The following is an 18,934-nucleotide window of genomic DNA, read 5'->3' on the forward strand; positions in this document are numbered from 1 at the left end:
ACAAAGCACAAGCTCCTAGCTCACTGCATAGTGAGAACAGGGCTTGTGGCACCAAACCCACAATGTATTTCCATTGTAGGAGGAATCTGAAGCATACGAGGAAGTGGAAACACTTCTTAGCAAGCCTGGTGTAATTGCGCAGGAAAGGTCTAATTTGAATAGAATAGTTGATATTCACCCTTTTAGTGCTGAGCTCTCCTCCTCAAATATCACCCCAACTACCTGAAAAGTAGGAATCTACATCATCAGCAGAAAAGAGGTCTAGGATGAAGGGCTTTGGATGGAATTCAAGACTCAATAGCTTTTATTCTTTGAAGATAACTTTAATTTTGCGGTTATTGATGAATTAAAAAACACATTTTCAGCATTTCCTAGCTATAGTAGTGCATAGGAAATTCCACTCTAAACAGAAGTAATTAATGAAATAACAACACACCTTACATCTTACACCGAAAGCTTACAGTTTACAAGGTGCTTTTACATACATTATTTCATTGGATTCTTACAACAAGCAGAAGGAAAGAAAAACAGTCAGTTGGGAAGGATAATCAATCATCTAATCTCAGGCTTACAATGAGCAGGTTCTTCAGACCAAGGGGCAATCAGTACAGGAACATACCAAGAACAAGACAGCAATACCCATAAGCCACGGTATCTTTTTGGTAGGCTGACAGTTTGATATCAAGTGTATTTTTAGCATCAGTGGGGGAATAAGGAATGGGACAGACAAAGGTCTTATGATAGTCAAAGGATTTTCAGAACATTGTCAGAGGAAAGAGGAAGGACACACAGAAATGTATCACTGTACAGAAACTTACTTCAAAGTATGATGTCCCTTAAGAGTATTAGATAAAGAGGGAACCTTGACCTAACACGGGGAAGGGGAAGGGACCCCAGAAAATGCCTGTCCAGTTCTTCTGTCTGCAGCTGACATCACTCCAGTATGGGTTCACTGTCAATCCAGGGCTCCTTCCTGCACAATGCTCGCTCTTTATTTTCTGGGCAAAAACATCATTTCTTCTGTTCCGTGTAATATAATTTAAGGAAAATACTGGTTTTTGCCACTGACTTATTATTTCAAGTTTTAAAGAAAATCTTTTGGGCTACACTGTGGCTAAAAATGGGAATTTAGGTATGTTAAAAATATTCCAATTTAGTGTACTTGATTAATCAGAAATAGACCCCTTTGACACATTCAACAGTTTGCTCATGTACTTCAAACAGACAGTAAAATGGAATGGCTGAGAAGCCCTCAGAAACCAATGTATGCCTAGGGGTCATCTACCTGGGTAGACTCTAGTTGGCTACTAATAATTTCATAGAAAAAAATATTTTTAGGATTCATAGAAATCTGTTCAATTTTTGAAAACTAAATTGTCATAATCAAATTGTCATTCCCCATGATTTATTGAAATAAGTTTACAATAATATACAACAATGCTACCAGAGAATTTGTAGCATACATAAACCACAATGATTAGCATGTTCTTGGGTTTAAATGAAATACAAAAAAACTAAATAAAGTATTTTGTACAAATGATGCTTTTAATTTATTAACACGATGATATATATTTGTTACATAAAACTTGCTACAGCAGAGTATTTCAATTTTTCTTGCACATTTTAAATACAGGTGAACCGACTGAAATCATTTTGTCTTTGTGGGACATTACCATGCAGAAACACTTGACAACCAAAGACATGCAGATAGGTGGAGAGAACATCTCAGTGGGACTGTTCAATGTCTTCAGGGCTTTCGTGAGGGGTGGGTGATATGAACAGGAGTGGTGTCAATGACCTACCTGCACCAGTAAGGAAGCAGATAGAGGTTATATATATACACACATAGGGTCTGTTTGACTAAAACAATCGTACATGCTTGTAGATTGCTCAGGAAATGGCGTATTTTAAACCATTTGGGCGAGTTGATCATTTAAGGTAGGTCACTGATACAGAGAGAAAATGAGATGGGAAAATTAAAGCAATGAAAAATAGTAAAGAAAAATTAAGCCATTTATTCACAAAGGAACACTGAACTAAATGTGCAAGAGTGCTTGAAATTTCCTCATGATGGCAACATTGTGAAGTCAATTGGCAAAAAGTATAAAAAAATCAAGGAAACGCAAATATTAAAACTGTATCTGCATGATCATATACTCTGTCTACAAAGAAAAAGAGGTTAGAAATTCTGATGTATCTAAAGATATCACACCTCAAAATGAAAATACAAATGTGGCAGTTTCTTAAGCTTTGTCTCCTTCCCCCACTGCAGGGGATAAAAGTCCAAGTTACAACAGTGCCCTCTTCTCAACATCAGAACAGGAAGCAACAGCAGCTTCTGTAGTCTTACCTGTTAGGAACCAAAGCAAAGAGAAAACTTCACTTAAAGGGAGTGCCTCTAAGCTGGAAGCGGGATCAGGCTTTCGTTGACTTAGTATTTATCCAAATCCATGTTCCTTTTAGTTTGCAAGTTTCCCTGAAGAAACTGACAATGAGGACTATCTGAGCAATTTTACAACGTATCACTTTATCAGTCATGCCTTCCTAAAATACTGGCTAAAACCCTCATGGAAGAGGGAAGGCTTAGAAACCTTCCAAGTCTTCTGACCCACAGAGATGTCGGTACCAAGGAAGATAGCCCGGCAAGGAGCCATGTCCCTCGCTTTTCCTGACAAATGAAGCATCTGCCTGGTCACTTAACTTCTCACGGAGAGAAGAATATTAAAAGGCAAAGGGAAATGAAGCCTCTGGTCCAGGAATCCAAACTGCTAGGCTAGCCACTCAGAATGTAGTGCCACATCAGTGACTCCTGAAAAGTTATTATCTTCACTTATGCAAATTCCCTTGGTGATAAGACATTCCATCTTCAAAAATCATTAAGAGTTTTGGCAAAACTGAGTCCGAGCTACTCAAAATAAAAATAATTATTAGAGAGTTTATCTTCAAGCCACTGGTCAGCAAAAATAATCGCTCAAAACTATAAAAAGCAACACGTAGCTTTCCTTTTAAATATCACACAGCCATAACACTGCCATCTGAAACACCAAGAAAATAAATGGAGCACTGGTCAGAGAAGTTAATGGGAAGGATGTCGAGGGTGGAGAAAACAACCGAACAGTGGGAAGTGGTGTACACCGTGTTACGTACGGCACGGACAATGCTTGCGGAGGAGCGGTGCCTGGTACACAGGCGGCTGCAGAGTGCACATGGATGACACAATAAGACCTCACTCAGTTGCTGGAATGAAGGGACTTGGTGACTGCTTCACCAAGCAGGGCTCGGCTCCACTTTCCACCTCCACAGCGTGCAAAGACTGAGTGTGAGCGCGAGGCAATCTTCCTCCTCCCTAAAATTCACAAAATTCTTTTCCACATTTTTCTGTTATAGAGACACGGATTTCTTCTTCTTCATAGTCATCGAAGTTGCTGGTATCTCCAGAGCCTCTGAACTTTGGTATGAATGGAGCCTCAACCTATAATTGACATCAAGAGGAGAGAAGACAAAGAACAAGTCCTCAGAGACTTGCAAACACTAAGAACAACGAATCCCAGCATGCACTCATTCTGGCATCTTTAAATAAGTAAGTCCTTGATATGCAATACACTACAAGTTAGCTAGACTCTCTCTCACATTGTCATTTGAGAACTGCAACAAAATACTAACGAGGTTTCCAGCTTAATCAGCAATCAGTATCAAAACACTGGCTCGGAGCTTAGAAAATTACTCAGCATTTTATTTTATTTGTATCAATTTATTTCCAAAGCCATTACTACTTTTTTCAAATTCTTTTCTCCTGAGGTTAACTAATAAATTTTATGCATTTAAACTTTTCTAATTCCCAAGTGTACTTAAAACCTCTGAATATCAAAAGTCCAAACTGAAATCATCTCATGGAATCACAGAACTGTCAAATTCCAAACATTTTCTTTATCTTGACTCTGAAAATAAAAAGTCTTTCCATATAATTTTAGTGTGCTTAATATGTGTGAGGAAAAGATCTGAAAATGATTGCTGCAATTTATATGGCAGCCATCGGATTTATAATCACACACAGTTGTTTCATCCCCCCAACCTCCACTTCAACACACTCTGCAGAAAGGCATTCTCATTCCTATTTTAAATATTACACAACAGTGTTAGCCACAGTTATATCACCAATGACTGAAGCAGGCACCCACTCTCTAGGGATCTTTTTTCTTCATATAGCAGTTCTCTCATTAACTATTTTCCAGTATACCTCATCAATACATGTAGAGAGCTATTTATAAATTATTTCCATGCATGACTATATCAGTATATCATAGGTTACAGACAAGATATATACATGAAAATATAAAGATACTTGAAAAGAACAAGGTAAGAAGTAAGTATAAGTTGAGATTTCAATATTATCTTCTGTTCCCCAGTTGGTTGCCTGGCATGCTGTGCTTGGGACCACATTTTATCCTATACAGAACGAGCCAGGCAAGACAACTGCTTCATTCTAGCCAGATGGTGTTTAGAATCAGACCATCTCTAGAGATGGTTGTGTAGTATGAGTTGTCCAGGCCGCTTCTTTAATACACACACACACACACACACACACACACAAATATATATATATACACATATTTTTTAATTTCTTTTCCTGCTAGGTGCATTTGGCTATTTCATTGCTCATAAACACTAGCCAGGGAACAAAAGGCTGTGAGCTATTTAAATTTACTCCCTTATTTCTGCACTGCTAAATGTGCAACCAGAAAGATACTGAAACCAAAGTCTACATTAAAGTATTGATTATTCTTTGTGACTACTGCCGTTTCTTACCCCTGCTTCACTGATAAATGAGACTCAATACTGTCCATCAAAATAGTTCACAGGGTGACCTTAGTTAGCAGTTTACTATTTGGGGTGAGTCAAGCCTTTTCTGAAATACTTGAAGTCTAGATGAACAGTAGCAGTAGCAATTCAGTTTTATCACGATTTTAGAAAGATTATTAATTCCTGTGTAACACAGATAGATTCAAACTATATCAGAAGTCCTTTTTTTTTTTTTTGGTTTTGTTTTTTCAAGACAGGGTTTCTCTATGTAGCCCTGGCTGTCGACCAAGCTGGCTGTGAACTCAAGAGATCTGCCTGCCTCTGCTTCCCACCTACTGGGATTAAAGACATGCACCACCATGTCCAGCTTTATACATCAGAACTCATTAAAATATTAAGAAATCACAAACATATCACAGAAATAGACACTTAAGTATAACACTGACTAACAAATATAATAATAAAGATGATAGAAACAGTAATAAACAGTAGGGATAATTTTACAAGAAAATGTCAATTTCTAAAAATGGCTAGAGAAAAGTAAAGAATTTTTTCTACTAAAATTTACCAGGGATAAATACAGATAATTCTGTATAAGAAAAGTTGCAACTATATTGGGCCAGAAAATAGTTGAATAAATACAGAAGCCTGTTATGTTCAGAAAGAGAGTCAAATGTATAATAGCTTAGCAATGATAAGGGGTACTTAACAAGGTTTACTCAAGGTCACTCACCAACACTAATGTAACAACGGCTAACGACTGTACAACAATAAACAAGAACTTAGATCTCTATGTGCTGGAAGGGAACAGGAGTCAAGCAGACTCTTATGATGGTTCTGTGGAGTGCTAGTAAGTCACCCCAGTGGACTGTGGACTAAGTGGCAACTGTGACTAAGACTGAAGCTGGGAACTCCAGGGACGCAGTGAGGAAAGACATGGAAACAGTGTCAACAGAAGTCATGGCTGGGGTTGGGGCAGGAGGACTCCACGTTTGTTTACTCACCAGGTCCCTGAGTATAGAAGGAGCCTGGACTACCCATCTAGTCTTTCTCAACACGCTGAGCTTCCCCTTGTATTCTCTATCTTAACTTTGAAGAGCAATAAAGCTTATGTTTACATAGTTGGAGCAATGTGCTCAAGATCGCACCGTAATGAACAGTTGATCTGACTCAGGCTCACGTCTACCTAGGTCCAGAGTTCAGGGCTCTTTCTCCACCCCAACCCCCCTCTTTCCCGTCTCTCCTTCCTGTTCAATCAGACTTCCCTTCTCATAAAGGCTCAAAGCTACAAGTTAAACAGGTGGTGTGCAAAATCCGAATGTTTTATGAAACAACGTGCTATTCCACACTGTGTACCTTCCTTTTAATAATAACGTTAGAAGGAACTTTACAGCCCATATTATGGCTCATACTTATACTCCCAGCACCTGGGAAGCCACAGCCAGAGAACACCCCCCTCCCTCCCTGCCCAGGTGTAGGGATAGACCTACATAGTTCCAAACTCACTTGAGTTACAGAGTGAGACTCTATCTTAAACAAACACCACACAAAATCCAGAAAGAGTAGACAGATTTTAAAATGTTAACATGCTGAGATTTGAACCTGGTGAACCTGGGATCAAACTGAGAAGCTGTGTGGGAGCACTGATATCCTAGTCAGGCTAATTTGTTTATCAGTAAAATGAAAAAACAAGCAAACAAACAAACAACCCAAACCCCTAAAACCACGTATTCTCTTTTTCACAGGAAACCGTCAAACTGATGAGAATTTGTTTTATTAACCGTAAAGAAGTGTCTGTAAGAGGCACAAGCATATTTTATGAGCTGGACCGTCTATTTTCATCACCTGAGTCCTTATCTGTGACTACACAACACATGTGGAGCTAAGGCTGCCCGAAGCCACACTCGCTGAGCTCGGCTCTCGTCGCTGAGCTCGGCTCTGAGCGGGGGCACCCTGGGAGCCACAGCAGCTGTATCGCACTCACCCTGTCTCAGTCTTGCTATGCTTTCTGTGAGCCGACTCTTACAATTCTTCCATAGCTTTGTTTTTATAATCTTTTAAAATTTTAATGAATTAGAAAGACTGCTTTTAATATGAAATAGAGCATTAAATTCTCTTCCCTCAGGAAATGTGCTCTGTGGTTGTTCATCATGAAATGTGGCAAGCTTCAGAACCATCAGAAGCTGTGGTTTTTGTGGGGTTGGGAGGAGGGAGCTAAATATATACACTTCATGTGAGTTATTTTTAACTCAGTATTCAAGAGGGGAAGGAGAAAGTTAACAGAGCAAAATCTTTTCTTAAATTTCCCAATTTATTGCCACAGTCAAGCAATTACTATTAAGTAATATACTGCTGTTACTGGGGCAGCTCCCACTGATCTCCTGGGAATAGAGTTAGTCTCTGCTAAGTCCGCCACTGGTCAGCTAGAGGTGTCCTCTCCTTCATCATGCACTGCACTACTGCTAAAGGTGAGCTACACTTGGATTTACAACTGGTGTTCACGATGGATGCCCCCATGTAGGCTCTCGGGCAAAGTTCTCTCTGGCTGATTTGCCGCTGACCCCTTTAAATCTGAGGTTTGAACTGGAGGAGAAAGGCCCACTTCACTAATCTCATCATACCCTCAGGACCCTGAAGAGTGCCTAAGGGGCCAGCACAGGGACCCAGTCACTATTTGGAGGAATGCTAAGTAAATCAATGATTCCTAAAAGACAGAATATAGTACTGTGAGATCATTTGTTTTGACTTTTCCCAAAGTATGAATTTAATCTCTCCTAATGAAGTTTTCAAGTGGACAAGGGATAGTTGCATCTGTAGAAAGTGCTCATTTAGGAATTTGGCTACATGCAGGCTACATGTGTCAGTGGCTCTTGCCAGAGACAGGCTATGAAACAAGGGAGATAAAGTTCCTGTACTCATGAAATATTTTAAAATGGGAGTGAGCATATGAAGTAGCAAGGAAGGACATGCTTCAGAGAAAATCCCACAGTGAGGCAATCATTTAACTTCTGAGGAGTCATTGGAACATGCACGGCGAACCAACTGGGGAATGCGTGGGAGCTGAGAGGCAGGCAGGCAAGAGGACTCAATGTGTGAAAAGCTGGACCTTCCTGGGAAAGAGGGAGAAATGCTGCAACCCTGGTCCATGTCCACAGCAAGGCCGAATACAGCTGAAAACATTCCCAGAACTTAAGCTGATTCAGTGTTCTGTCTGTCTGGCTACGGGCCGATTTGGGAGTGTATTCATCTATACATTATCCTTTTAATGTGACTTTTTATCAGTTTTGAAATGCAAACCTGTAGAATATTGCCTAAAATCCAATTCCACAGTGTTGTCAAGAGTTAGCATGGACAGGGAAAATTTATGAGGGAAACCATAAACAGGTTTTCTCTTTTACATAAGAGAAGACTCTCTGAGATAGACCCTGTGGAGGATAACTAATTATAACCGTGCTGAAGAGGAGAGCTTCCCTGCTACATGACTTCAACCACAGGTTTCCCAAGCTTTGCAAAGCGCAGAGGCACACCTTCCTCTGGTAGATAGCAATCCAGTCGGTGGTGGCAAACCACTTGTGGGTCTTGATGTCGCTCACGCCGTTCTTCAGGTTCCCGAAGCGCTTGGTCAGATCCACCTGCAGCAAGTTCCGTAGAAGGTCCTTGAGATCAGAACTGAAGTGGGATGGGAATCGGACCTGCACAAACACAGCAGGTGGTGAAGAACATTCCGAATTGCTGGACACATCTGTTTTGATCTCATATAGGCTTTACTTAGGTTACAGAGCATTATGTCAACAAAAGAAGGTGGACGCGACCTCCAGACGTTTTTCACGACATACCACAGTCTTAAAGGACGAATGCGATCTAAACTTCTCTGAGAGCCTTGCTTCAGTGGTGAACTCCCTTCAAGAACACAGAACGGCCTCCAGAGACTGAACGCTATCAGAAAGCTCAGCCATCTTCAGGACAGAACCCTTTCTTTATGCCTCATTATAAACCTCCCAGAGATATCAACTTAAACTTGTGATCTAAGTGGAACAAGTACCATATGAAAAATATCAGTAACTGCATTCTGAAAAGCAAGGCTGCAAACACTCACACTGCCTTTCCCAGCATGGGAATCCATTACATTTGTTAGAGAAAAACTTTAAAGCCAAATTCTGCTATTGAGAAATAACACAGAAATGCCAAGAGTAACTCAGGAGGTATTAACTATTAAATATTTAATTAAATATTAAAATGCAGATTTGGGGGGCTTCGGTATGTTGCTGCGCCCACTTTACAGGCATGGGTGAGGCAACTGAGACGAATGATAACCAAATGGCTTGCTTAAGACTGCAGAGCGCAGAGGCGAGCTGAAGCTCCAGACAGACATTCAGATTTCAGCACAGCACACACCTTCTCATTCTTCTCCACCACCCCCTGACTAACAGACCAAAAGTGGTACTCAGGATAGTCTAGAGGGCTGACAGTTTAAGCTGAAAATTCTTCTGTAACTTCCATCTTTCCTACTAAAAACAACTACTACCAAATATGAGTATCTACTCTCTACTTAAAAACAGCAAGACAGCAATAAGGGCTTAGGAAACACACAGGACCTTCTCAAAGGAAAATACAAAGGGAAAGGGGGCAGTCATGACAAGTAAGAAATGCTGGTGAGGATGGCAAAGAGAGAGAACCCTCACACACTGCTGCTGGGAATGTCAGTTCGTCAGCCACTACAGAACCAATAGGGAGGTTCTGCAGCAACAAAATGGAAACTACTGTATAGCCCAGCTTTACCATCCTTGGTTATTTGACCAAACAGCTCAAGTCAAGACTTTATCACTGAGATCCGTGCACATCCGTATCTGCTGAGCACTAGCCATGACCGCCTAGGTATCCATCAACAGATGAATGGATAAGGAAAATGTGATCCATAAGCACCACTCAAAAATGTTTTCTCTCTGTGAATCCCATATTTTCATATAGGCACATAAACTACATATATGTATGTATATATATGAGATGAGAAAAATAAGCCTGAAGTTAAGAAGGACACTATGAGAAGACGTATGAGGGTGTGAATGTGGTTAAAGAACATGACACCTGTCTTCATCACTTTGTACAATAAATATTTGCCATTAAAAATGAAGGACATTTCCTCCCTGTGGTTTCAGTGGATCAGGCTTTTCCTGTGGTGAATCTATGACTTATTTCAAGTGGCTCTGACTTGGCTTAGATTGGAATTTTCATAACATGTATGGTGGTAATGTGCCAGTGGTCCTATCCATGATGCTCACAATTGCAGACAGTAATGTATTACACATAAATTACTTCCTGAATTCAGGTAATGTGCAGTATAATGCATGAACAAATAAGCACTCAAATAAAGCAGTTCTTTATTCTGCAATTCAAACAGAGCGACAGTCCTGATTAATCAATATGGGCAAATGAGTGTGTGTGTTTAAATTTCTTAACAGTGACTCTCAAATGGGCAGTGGCGGTAGTTTGAGAAACTGAGCCATATTTAATTGGGAACTTTCCGCATTATAGATGTACCCCCACTGCCATATCACATCCTCTTCTCCAAAGATGTTGACAGGTAGCCCACATCTTCTATGGTCCATGCTAATAGTGGCACAATAACCTGGATTCAACAACAGTTTCTATGAAGGGAAGAATGCCTAATTTTTCCTTCAAAATTGTATCAAGAAGAGAATTATTTTGTCATTATTATTAGTTCAAAACACTTCAGAAAGTAAAATCCCACATTCGGAATACTGGAGCTGGTGAACTCCAGTGAGGCCACAGTGAGGCCCTGGGACTATTGGGGAAATAACTCAGTCCTCTGACATGCATATTTATGAGCTTTCTGCCAGTCTGCAGTAGGGCAGTAACACTGGAGGAGTTGTGGAAAGGCAGATGTTGAAGTGAGGAGGTCTAAATCCACTAGTCCATCAGGGTGAGATGAGGTTACTGATAACCAGTGCAGTTGGCCTGGAAAAGGCATCTAGAGTGTGACATATGCCTCCTTAACCTTTTCCTTAATTTCCTGTGATTCTTTTCCAACCTTGAGACCATGTTAATTATGAGTTTCCTAATCGTGCATTGCTCAAGTGGGGTCTGTTTCTTGAATGAACTACAGATTTGTAGAACAAGCTCACAGTAGCTGATGAGCATCAGAATTGTCTGCAATGTTAAAATACACAGAACTATTTAGTGCCTGTAGGGTGGGTGGGGCACTAAAGAAAGACACCACATCATTTGGGCAGAGATTATAATTGATAAGCCGTCTCCAACAGACAGACCTGGCCTGACCATGGGCACTGACCTTAATAAATGCATGAATTTGAATCCACTCTTGATGAAAATCTACTATGTGTTATGCACTGATGTGCTCGGGACATACAGAAAACAAAGTAGGACAAAGACCTGCCTTCATGGAACTTCTATTCTGAGAAAGACAGATGATAAATAATGAGAAAAACTAGAGGGACCTTCTAAAAATGTGACATTGCTCCTCACAAAACAACATTGTGAGATCTTTGATTTTTACTCTGAAGAATATGGGGAATCAATGAAAAGCTTTTACTTTATAAAAAAAACATTTTGTTTTTGGTTCTGGAGATTGAACCCAGAGCCTCAAGCACACTGAGCCTGAGTGTAGCCACTGACTGCAGCTTAGGTCATCCGTGCAAGGTGTTATAGGAGTGGCAGGATAGCTTGTTCAAGGACCACTCTAGTACTCGGGTGAGACGAGAGGGCTGGCAGGCTGGCAGGGGAGACGGTGAGAAGCAGAACCAGAGGCAGAGCCAAAATGGCTTCCTGTGTACTGGACGTGGGATCCGGAGTTAAAAATGCTGTCATGCGCCGGGCGGTGGTGGCGCACGCCTTTAATCCCAGCACTCGGGAGGCAGAGCCAGGCGGATCTCTGTGAGTTCGAGGCCATCCTGGGCTACCAAGTGAGTTCCAGGAAAGGCGCAAAGCTACACAGAGAAACCCTGTCTCGAAAAACCAAAAAAAAAAAAAAAAAAAAAAAATGCTGTCATGCTACTTATTCTATACTCTCAACCCCTGACCCCAAAGGCATTTTCTTGCAATGTTGTCCAGACTGGACTCAAACTCCTGGGGGCCAGTGATCATCTTGCCTCAATCTCTTGTGCCTCGAGGATGACAGACAGCTACCACCACATCTGGTTAAATCTCCTCAGGAGAAATAATGTCCAACTTTCAACCTCAACTTGAATTACACACATACTCTGTGACCTATGGAAAACCCTCTTACCTTTATCAATCTCAATTTATCCAGCTGTAATTTGAGGGGAGATATTTTATTCGACAGTATGAAAATTTACACAATATTTATGAAAATGTTACGGCTTCTATTTTATTATGCCTAACAGTAATGCATTTACCATCTTTTCAGCCTATTAGAATACCACTGGAATGTTCTGAGGCTGAAAAAATTTTAATCAAGGAAGGCGCTTGGAAGATAGTCCATAATCTATGTTTCCAAAAGATCCAAATATAGTCTATATTGAAATTTTGATAGAATGGATGACTCTAGCCTTGTTTTATAGGAGCAGCACTGTACATACAAATGATATCCTAAATGGCTTTATCAAATTATATAACATATGAAACTCAGTCTGAGCTGATCAGAGGGATACACTACTCTGCTATCAGCACCAGTTACAGGCTTGTGCATTTCAATTTTGGAATAACTATTATTTTCTACATATTTTAGTGTATACAACTATTTCTCAAAAGTAAAGTTACATTCAAAAAGTAAATCATGCATGTTGTTATGGTATCCATTATTTAAATTCACTAACTGGTTCTATTGACCCCCTTCCTCATTTAGCAATAAAATAAGACTGAATCAAATTTGTCTTCACCAAGCTTAATTACAGAAGTTATAAAATTGATTTCTGGTTGATGGAAGGAAAGTCTTGCTAATATTCTGCAGTTACTGTCATGGGGGAAAGATTATGTACCTAGTAACAATTTTTATGCACTGGAGTAAACTTACTAGGTTTAAATGACTCAAAAAAGAATTTGCATGCTGCATCAATTGGTACTCTATTAACTTCTGGTCACAGCATATTGGAATACATTTCAAGAAACCATGTTTCTAAATGAAATATTGCAATTTCAGTAAAGCATTTATCTAGCAAAAAAAGCTATACATTAATTAAATTTTCTAAAGATAACCCATTTTCATTCACTAGGCTTTCTTTCTACAGATGTGTCAATATTCACACTAGTCCTCAGGGGAACACCCATCAGCCTGCATTCCGTAAGTGAAGAGAGCTGGGGCATTAACATATATTTATAAGGACAGTCTCTAAGCAGACTATGACATGTGCAGATGGGTGCAGAGGACTACATTCACTCTCTTCTCAGCACTGTCGGAATCCGCCGCTCCCCAGGCCAGTAAGACTATCTGGAAGCAAGTGTTGATAGGATTATTCAATCACCAGGACAAAATGTTAAAAATGGCCCTGGGTTTTATGAAAATAGCACAACTGCTTTTGTATTTCATGAACACGACACTTAGGGGTCTGGGGATACAGCTCAGTTAGCCACGTGCTTGTCTAGAATGCAGGAAGCCCTAGGTCTAGTCCTAGCACCACAGCATAAAACTGGTCTTCCTGGTACAAGCACTTGGGAGGTGGAGAGAGGAGGATTAGAAGTTCAAAGTCTTGTTTGGCTACACAGGGAGCTGGAGGCCAGCTTCAAAACATGAGGCCCTAGTAAAAGAAGATAACATCTGAATACTTTTAGGTCAATTTAACGATAGCCAAAGCTAGGCAGAAAATGACATTTATGTTTCCTAAAAAAGCAGTCACAAAGATACCTTAAAAAAGGTAGTAGTGTATTTGTGTATGTGTTTATTGTTTAGGATACAGACATATGTAGAAAAGACAGCATAGTAGGCCTGAGATCGCCAGCCTGACAGACGGCTGCCTCCAAGTTCTGTGTCTGCCAGAGATCTGGGACCTTGAGTGGGGCCAGTTCCTGACACTGTAAGAAACTTTCCCTGAACAAGTGCGGCTCACTGTGCACGGATCTATTATAGATAACATAAACTGAATGTGTGCTTTCATTCTGAGAGTCCAGTCCTTTGCTTGCATGGTAAGGAGAGGGTGTGTGAGTGATGAGCTGCCAATAAAAATGCTGGATACTGAGTCTCTCATGGCTGCCACTGACATGTGACATTCTCCACATGTGTGTTTAGTAAGCTGATGCTGGAGTAGTTAAATGTGTCCCTGTGGCTCTCTAGAGAGGCTCCTGAAGATCTGTGCCTGATCTCCTCTGGACTTGCCTGGACTGCCTTTTCCCTGTGCTCACCTGGCTCTGTATCCTTTGGCTGTAACAAATCCAAGTCCAACTACCAGTGTAGACTGGGCTTTCTGAGTCCTCCCAGAGTCCCCAAACCTGGAGACAGACTTTGGGATCCTTACCCAGAAGGGAACTGACCTTTGGGCTACTAATCAATTACCCTTCATGTAAATGCTGGTTTCTCTTTAGCAAATTAGTGAACTTCTCTGATCAGTGTCTAGTGAGGTTCATGTCTTAATATTTCCTGCAGTATCCTCCTGTTGCTCACTGAGAGCAGAATAATATTTATATTATATATAGTGAAGCTAAGACTTTTTTCAAATTATTTAAGTCAAAGACTCTAAAATTATGTTTTCTGTAACAGCTGTTACTTGATTACTCTGTCTTCACATACCATTTTTTCAACACAATATTGATTTTTATATTCCCTTGGGTAAGTAACAGAGCGAGCTCAAGTTGCTGTGGAAACCATACCTGATTCTTATTATAGACTCCTGGCACTCAGATATGAAATGCAAAGACTGTATACAGAAACACAGTGCATGCAGTGCTAGGGTGGGGCACAGTACTGCAGGGCTGTAAATCCTTTCTGTCAACTGCATTTCCAAACCCCAACCTTAATAGTCATGAATAATCTGACATTTCAATGCCACCTCCTCTGTTTGTTCAAAAGCTAAATATGTGCAGAAGAGAATCTAAAAGCTGACTGATCATCTTTATGTGCATTGAAAAATACCAGTTTGGGTTAAAATATTATAGTAGAGAAATTACTTAATAGTTTAATGTTCAGATGTAAGCATTTAAGTGAATTAATCACATAATAACTTTTGTTTTAACTTTGACATCGCACCTATTTTATAACATGGTTTCAGAACAGAATCAACATGAGATATTAGTGCATTATGTAATATGCTTTTGAAAAGATCAGACAAAGCTATTCCTTTTTGTTTCTTTTTGTTGTTAAGATGGTCCCGTGTAGCCCAGTTTGGTCCTGAACTCATAAACCTCTTGCCTCTACCTCCCAAGTGCTAAGCATATAGGGATGTACCATCTCTCCCGGAAGAAAAAAAAAAGCCTTGAATGAAAAAAAAAATGAAAACTACAAATACAGACTCCCCAAATATAAGACTAAAATTGGGTTTTAATGACATGAACTATTAAAACAATAAAAGCTAGTTAACTTCCAATTTGGCTCTATCCACTAACGAAGACAGTAACAGTCTCGCAGTAAGGACAGAGACCCCTTCTGTCTGGATCCGAATGCTGAAACAATTTTACGGAGGAATTGGTGAATGTGACTTGTATTTCACGTAACACAGATTCTGGCACTTCTCAGCACTGTAGGAATCAGTGATGACACAGTGGCAACTTTCTATGTCATGAATTTTGCTTTCAATGGCTAAAGGGTAGAAACCTATCCAATACGGAAAGAGAATCTGACACTTTCAGCTAAACACAAAAGCACCAAACAGCTGTTGTATTTCCAAATAAAGGATGAAAATCATTTCCATCACAATGTGACAGGTTAGCTTTTTAAAAGTGTGATTACATTTTAAATGGTTATAGTTTTAGAACATATTCAGTTATTGGATACAAAATATGAAAATTTGAAATGAAGTGAATAAATTCACAAACAGCTGAAAAAAATGTTGCCTAAGGGAGAATGACTGTCAAGCTGAGGTCAATTGATATTAAGAGAGATGCACTCATTTTAACTAAAGCAGTTGTTCCAGGTAAACACAAATTTAGTTTACATAGCATCTTTGTCATAATTTGGTTTCTTTTATGAAGAAGTATAAAAGTAGTACAGTAAAGGTTCAGGAACTTTCTAATTAGCTCTAGTTAGATTATCTGAAACACTCCTTTAACATCTACATTTTGTCCAGCCTACGTCTCTGCTCTGCATTAATAAAACACTCCCCCCTTTGGCTTTAATGTGTTTCCGTTTTCTTATCAGGCCTCACATGACCCCTGGCTCTTATCAGGCCTCACATGACCCCTGGCTCTTATCAGGCCTCACATGACCCCTGGCTCTTAGTTTCTTCTGAAATTTAAGTATTCATTTCTCACATTCTTTCTTTTTAAAGAATTATTATTTTTGTGCATATGTGTGTGTGTGTGTGCCTGCACGAGTTTATGTGTACCCTGTGTGAGCAGAAGCCTGTGGAGGCCAGAAGAGGGCAACAGATCCCCCCAGAACTTGAGTTCCCAGAAGCTGTGAGCTGCCATGTGGATGCTGAGAACCAAATCCTGGACCTCAGCAAGAGCAGCCCCACATTGTTAAAAACAAAAGCACTCCCTTCTCTACTAATTTTTTTCTTGCCATGTTTTATTTTGTGTACATCAAAAGTTCTTTTTCAAAGTCTCCTAGAGAAAACAATTACAAAGGTAAGGAACCTGAAGTATAGCCCTCCACATGTAACGAGACCAGCAAAGAGTTTCCTCACAAGAATACCGCATTCCATCCCCAGTATTGCCTTCACCAGTGTCCACCCCTGAACATCACACTCAGTTGATTTACCTGCAAGAGGCATTTGCTTTTCACCTGTGACAAAATTAGGATTAATGTCTATGGCTAGCCCCTTAATTTGTGAATACTAATCTAATATCAAAACCTCCCCAGAAAATGTAATAAAATACAAGGGAAAAAAATCTCATGACCCCTGTAGATGGCACACACACTGTGAGATTTGGAGGTAGGAATCCTCAATGGTTGGATAAACAGTTACTTATAAGTGTCTTTCCCAGCAACCTCACTGTGGAGCATCTACAAGATGCTCCACAGTGAGGTTGCTGGGAAAGACACTTATAAGTAACTGTTTATAAATCTGAGTCCTAGCATAAAGGCTAAATTATTATGTTATTGGATATTCATGGTACCTTATGAATATTTAACACTATAAAATTTAAATTCATGGATGCTGAACTCAGCTTAACAAAAATCCAGAGTATGAATCTGGTTGAGGTAGAAATAAATGGAGAACTTCACTTCTAGCTCCTTCAAGTCTATAGGCGGTTAGACTTATCTCTACCTAAGAAGGTCATAATGCACAACAACCAAAAACATAAGTGCATCCTTCTCAAGACAATGTTACTTAAAGCCAACAGTCCATTCTATGGTCCATTCTTCACAAAAACAGAAGGACAAGGTAAAGGATGTGGTATAAGCAATATGAGCAAGAAGGGCAAGGTCCCTTCCTTACACACTGCCACTGCAATGCACAGAAAGCCTCCTCCTGTGAATGTTTAAAGATTAATAGCAAGTTATATGTGGGGAGGGGCGCATGGGTGCTGCTTGGAGGACAATCTGCAGGAGCTGACTCCTTTCTCGTGGGAGTCCCAGGCTTAGAGAAGACACCTTTCCCTGCCAAGCTATCTCTCTAGCTCCCAAAGTTCAAGAGCTGCACTTTTCTTCTCTACTGAGATCGACAGTTGCAATTTCAGGAAAGCTCTCAAGCATGAGCTAAGGTGAGAGTGACTGACTAAGCAAGACACTTGAAAGAAAAACTAGAGACTGAAAATGCAAAGGTAGAGTTTATGGAGTAATTTACTACAGTGTAACATGCTCAGTCCACTCATGGTCAAGAATAATTGTTATTTCCTATTTGCTAGAAGTCTCAATTATAATCACATTAAGCATAAGCAATTCTGTTAAAATCAATTCTGTGAATTCTTGGAAAAGGCCATCCATTTTATTTTTACTTCTAATTTTGATGGAATTCAAATAAGAAGTCTGTTTTTCCAATAGTTACATAAAACCAGTTCCTAAAACTGCTTTCTAAGTACTAATCCACAGGAGATCATAATTCTGATTTACAGGAATATCACACTGTTTTTTTAATCAACAAAACCAACATTCTGAAAATGGTAGCTGCCGTATATTACCTTGTTGACGTGTTTGTAGAGCAGCTCATCATCTAGAGCAGCAGTACTGAGTATTTCTAGTCCCCCGGTTTAAGGCATAGTCTGACAACATGCTATGGTTCTAGTCCGCCACCTTGAAACTACACACAGATAATGAGGAAGAATGGAAGAATTAGACCTACCACTTACCTTTCCAGAAACGATCTTCTCATAAATCTGAATGGGTTGGTCTGCAAAGAATGGGGGGTAGCCAGCAGCCATCTCATAGATCAGCACTCCCAAGGCCCACCAGTCCACCGCCTTATTGTAGCCCTGAAACAAAGGAGCAGCAGGGCTAATCACCACATAAGTTACCCGGGGCAGACAGAGGAGACAAGTACTTTCCAAATGATCGGGAGATGTACGAACACGGTTGCAGCAGTTGTTAGCAGCTGTGAAAAATGGATATCAGAAATGAACAAAACCTACCAGGACAGGTTTAATTAAATGAAGCCAACAATTTCTAGATACTGGAGTCTGATAATGGGAAGGACTATTAAATTTTATTCCTAAAATCACTGAGAATAACACTGACAGTGAAACCTCTTCTGTTCCAGTGGGAGACGTTTGCTGCATTTCAATAGCAGAAAGGGAAGTAGACCAGATTACCTCTGGAGGCCCATCCTAGGCCAGGACCTATGCACTAGGTTTGTAATAGCAGAGCAGAAAGATGAGCAATTCTAAGACACACTTGGATTATGGGAACAATAAATGATGAAGCTGACTTCAGAGCAGCCTGTATTCTTGGATCTGGAAAGGTGAAAATACTTGAGATAATCATGTCTACTTCAGTATCTTTTGAAAACTTAACATTTAGATGCCCTCTGACCAGTATTAACACTGAAGTATATGTGAAGTTTGCTCTTTGTGTGTCTGTGTCTCCTCTCCTGAAGGCACAGGAAGGAAA

At 40.0% G+C, this 18,934-nt stretch overlaps 1 protein-coding gene across 3 annotated transcripts in view; it reads right to left on the bottom strand.

Annotated features, from left to right (window-relative positions):
* Positions 1 to 281: 281 nt before the first annotated feature.
* The window catches only part of Prkacb (protein kinase cAMP-activated catalytic subunit beta), a 95,749-nt gene continuing 77,096 nt past the window's right edge, over positions 282 to 18,934 (bottom strand). For all 3 annotated transcript variants that reach the window (XM_052730032.1, XM_052730033.1, XM_052730034.1), the window contains exons 8-10: positions 18,178 to 18,300; positions 8,328 to 8,492; positions 282 to 3,472 (exon numbers count right to left, since the gene is read on the bottom strand). In XM_052730032.1, coding sequence (XP_052585992.1) covers positions 3,347 to 3,472; positions 8,328 to 8,492; positions 18,178 to 18,300 — 414 coding nt within the window. In that variant the 3' untranslated portion in view covers positions 282 to 3,346. The remainder of the gene's footprint in view (positions 3,473 to 8,327; positions 8,493 to 18,177; positions 18,301 to 18,934) is intronic.

This window comes from Peromyscus californicus, unplaced genomic scaffold, assembly GCF_007827085.1.
Source record: "Peromyscus californicus insignis strain IS unplaced genomic scaffold, ASM782708v3 Scaffold_9__1_contigs__length_137607984, whole genome shotgun sequence".
NCBI lineage: Eukaryota > Metazoa > Chordata > Mammalia > Rodentia > Cricetidae > Peromyscus > Peromyscus californicus.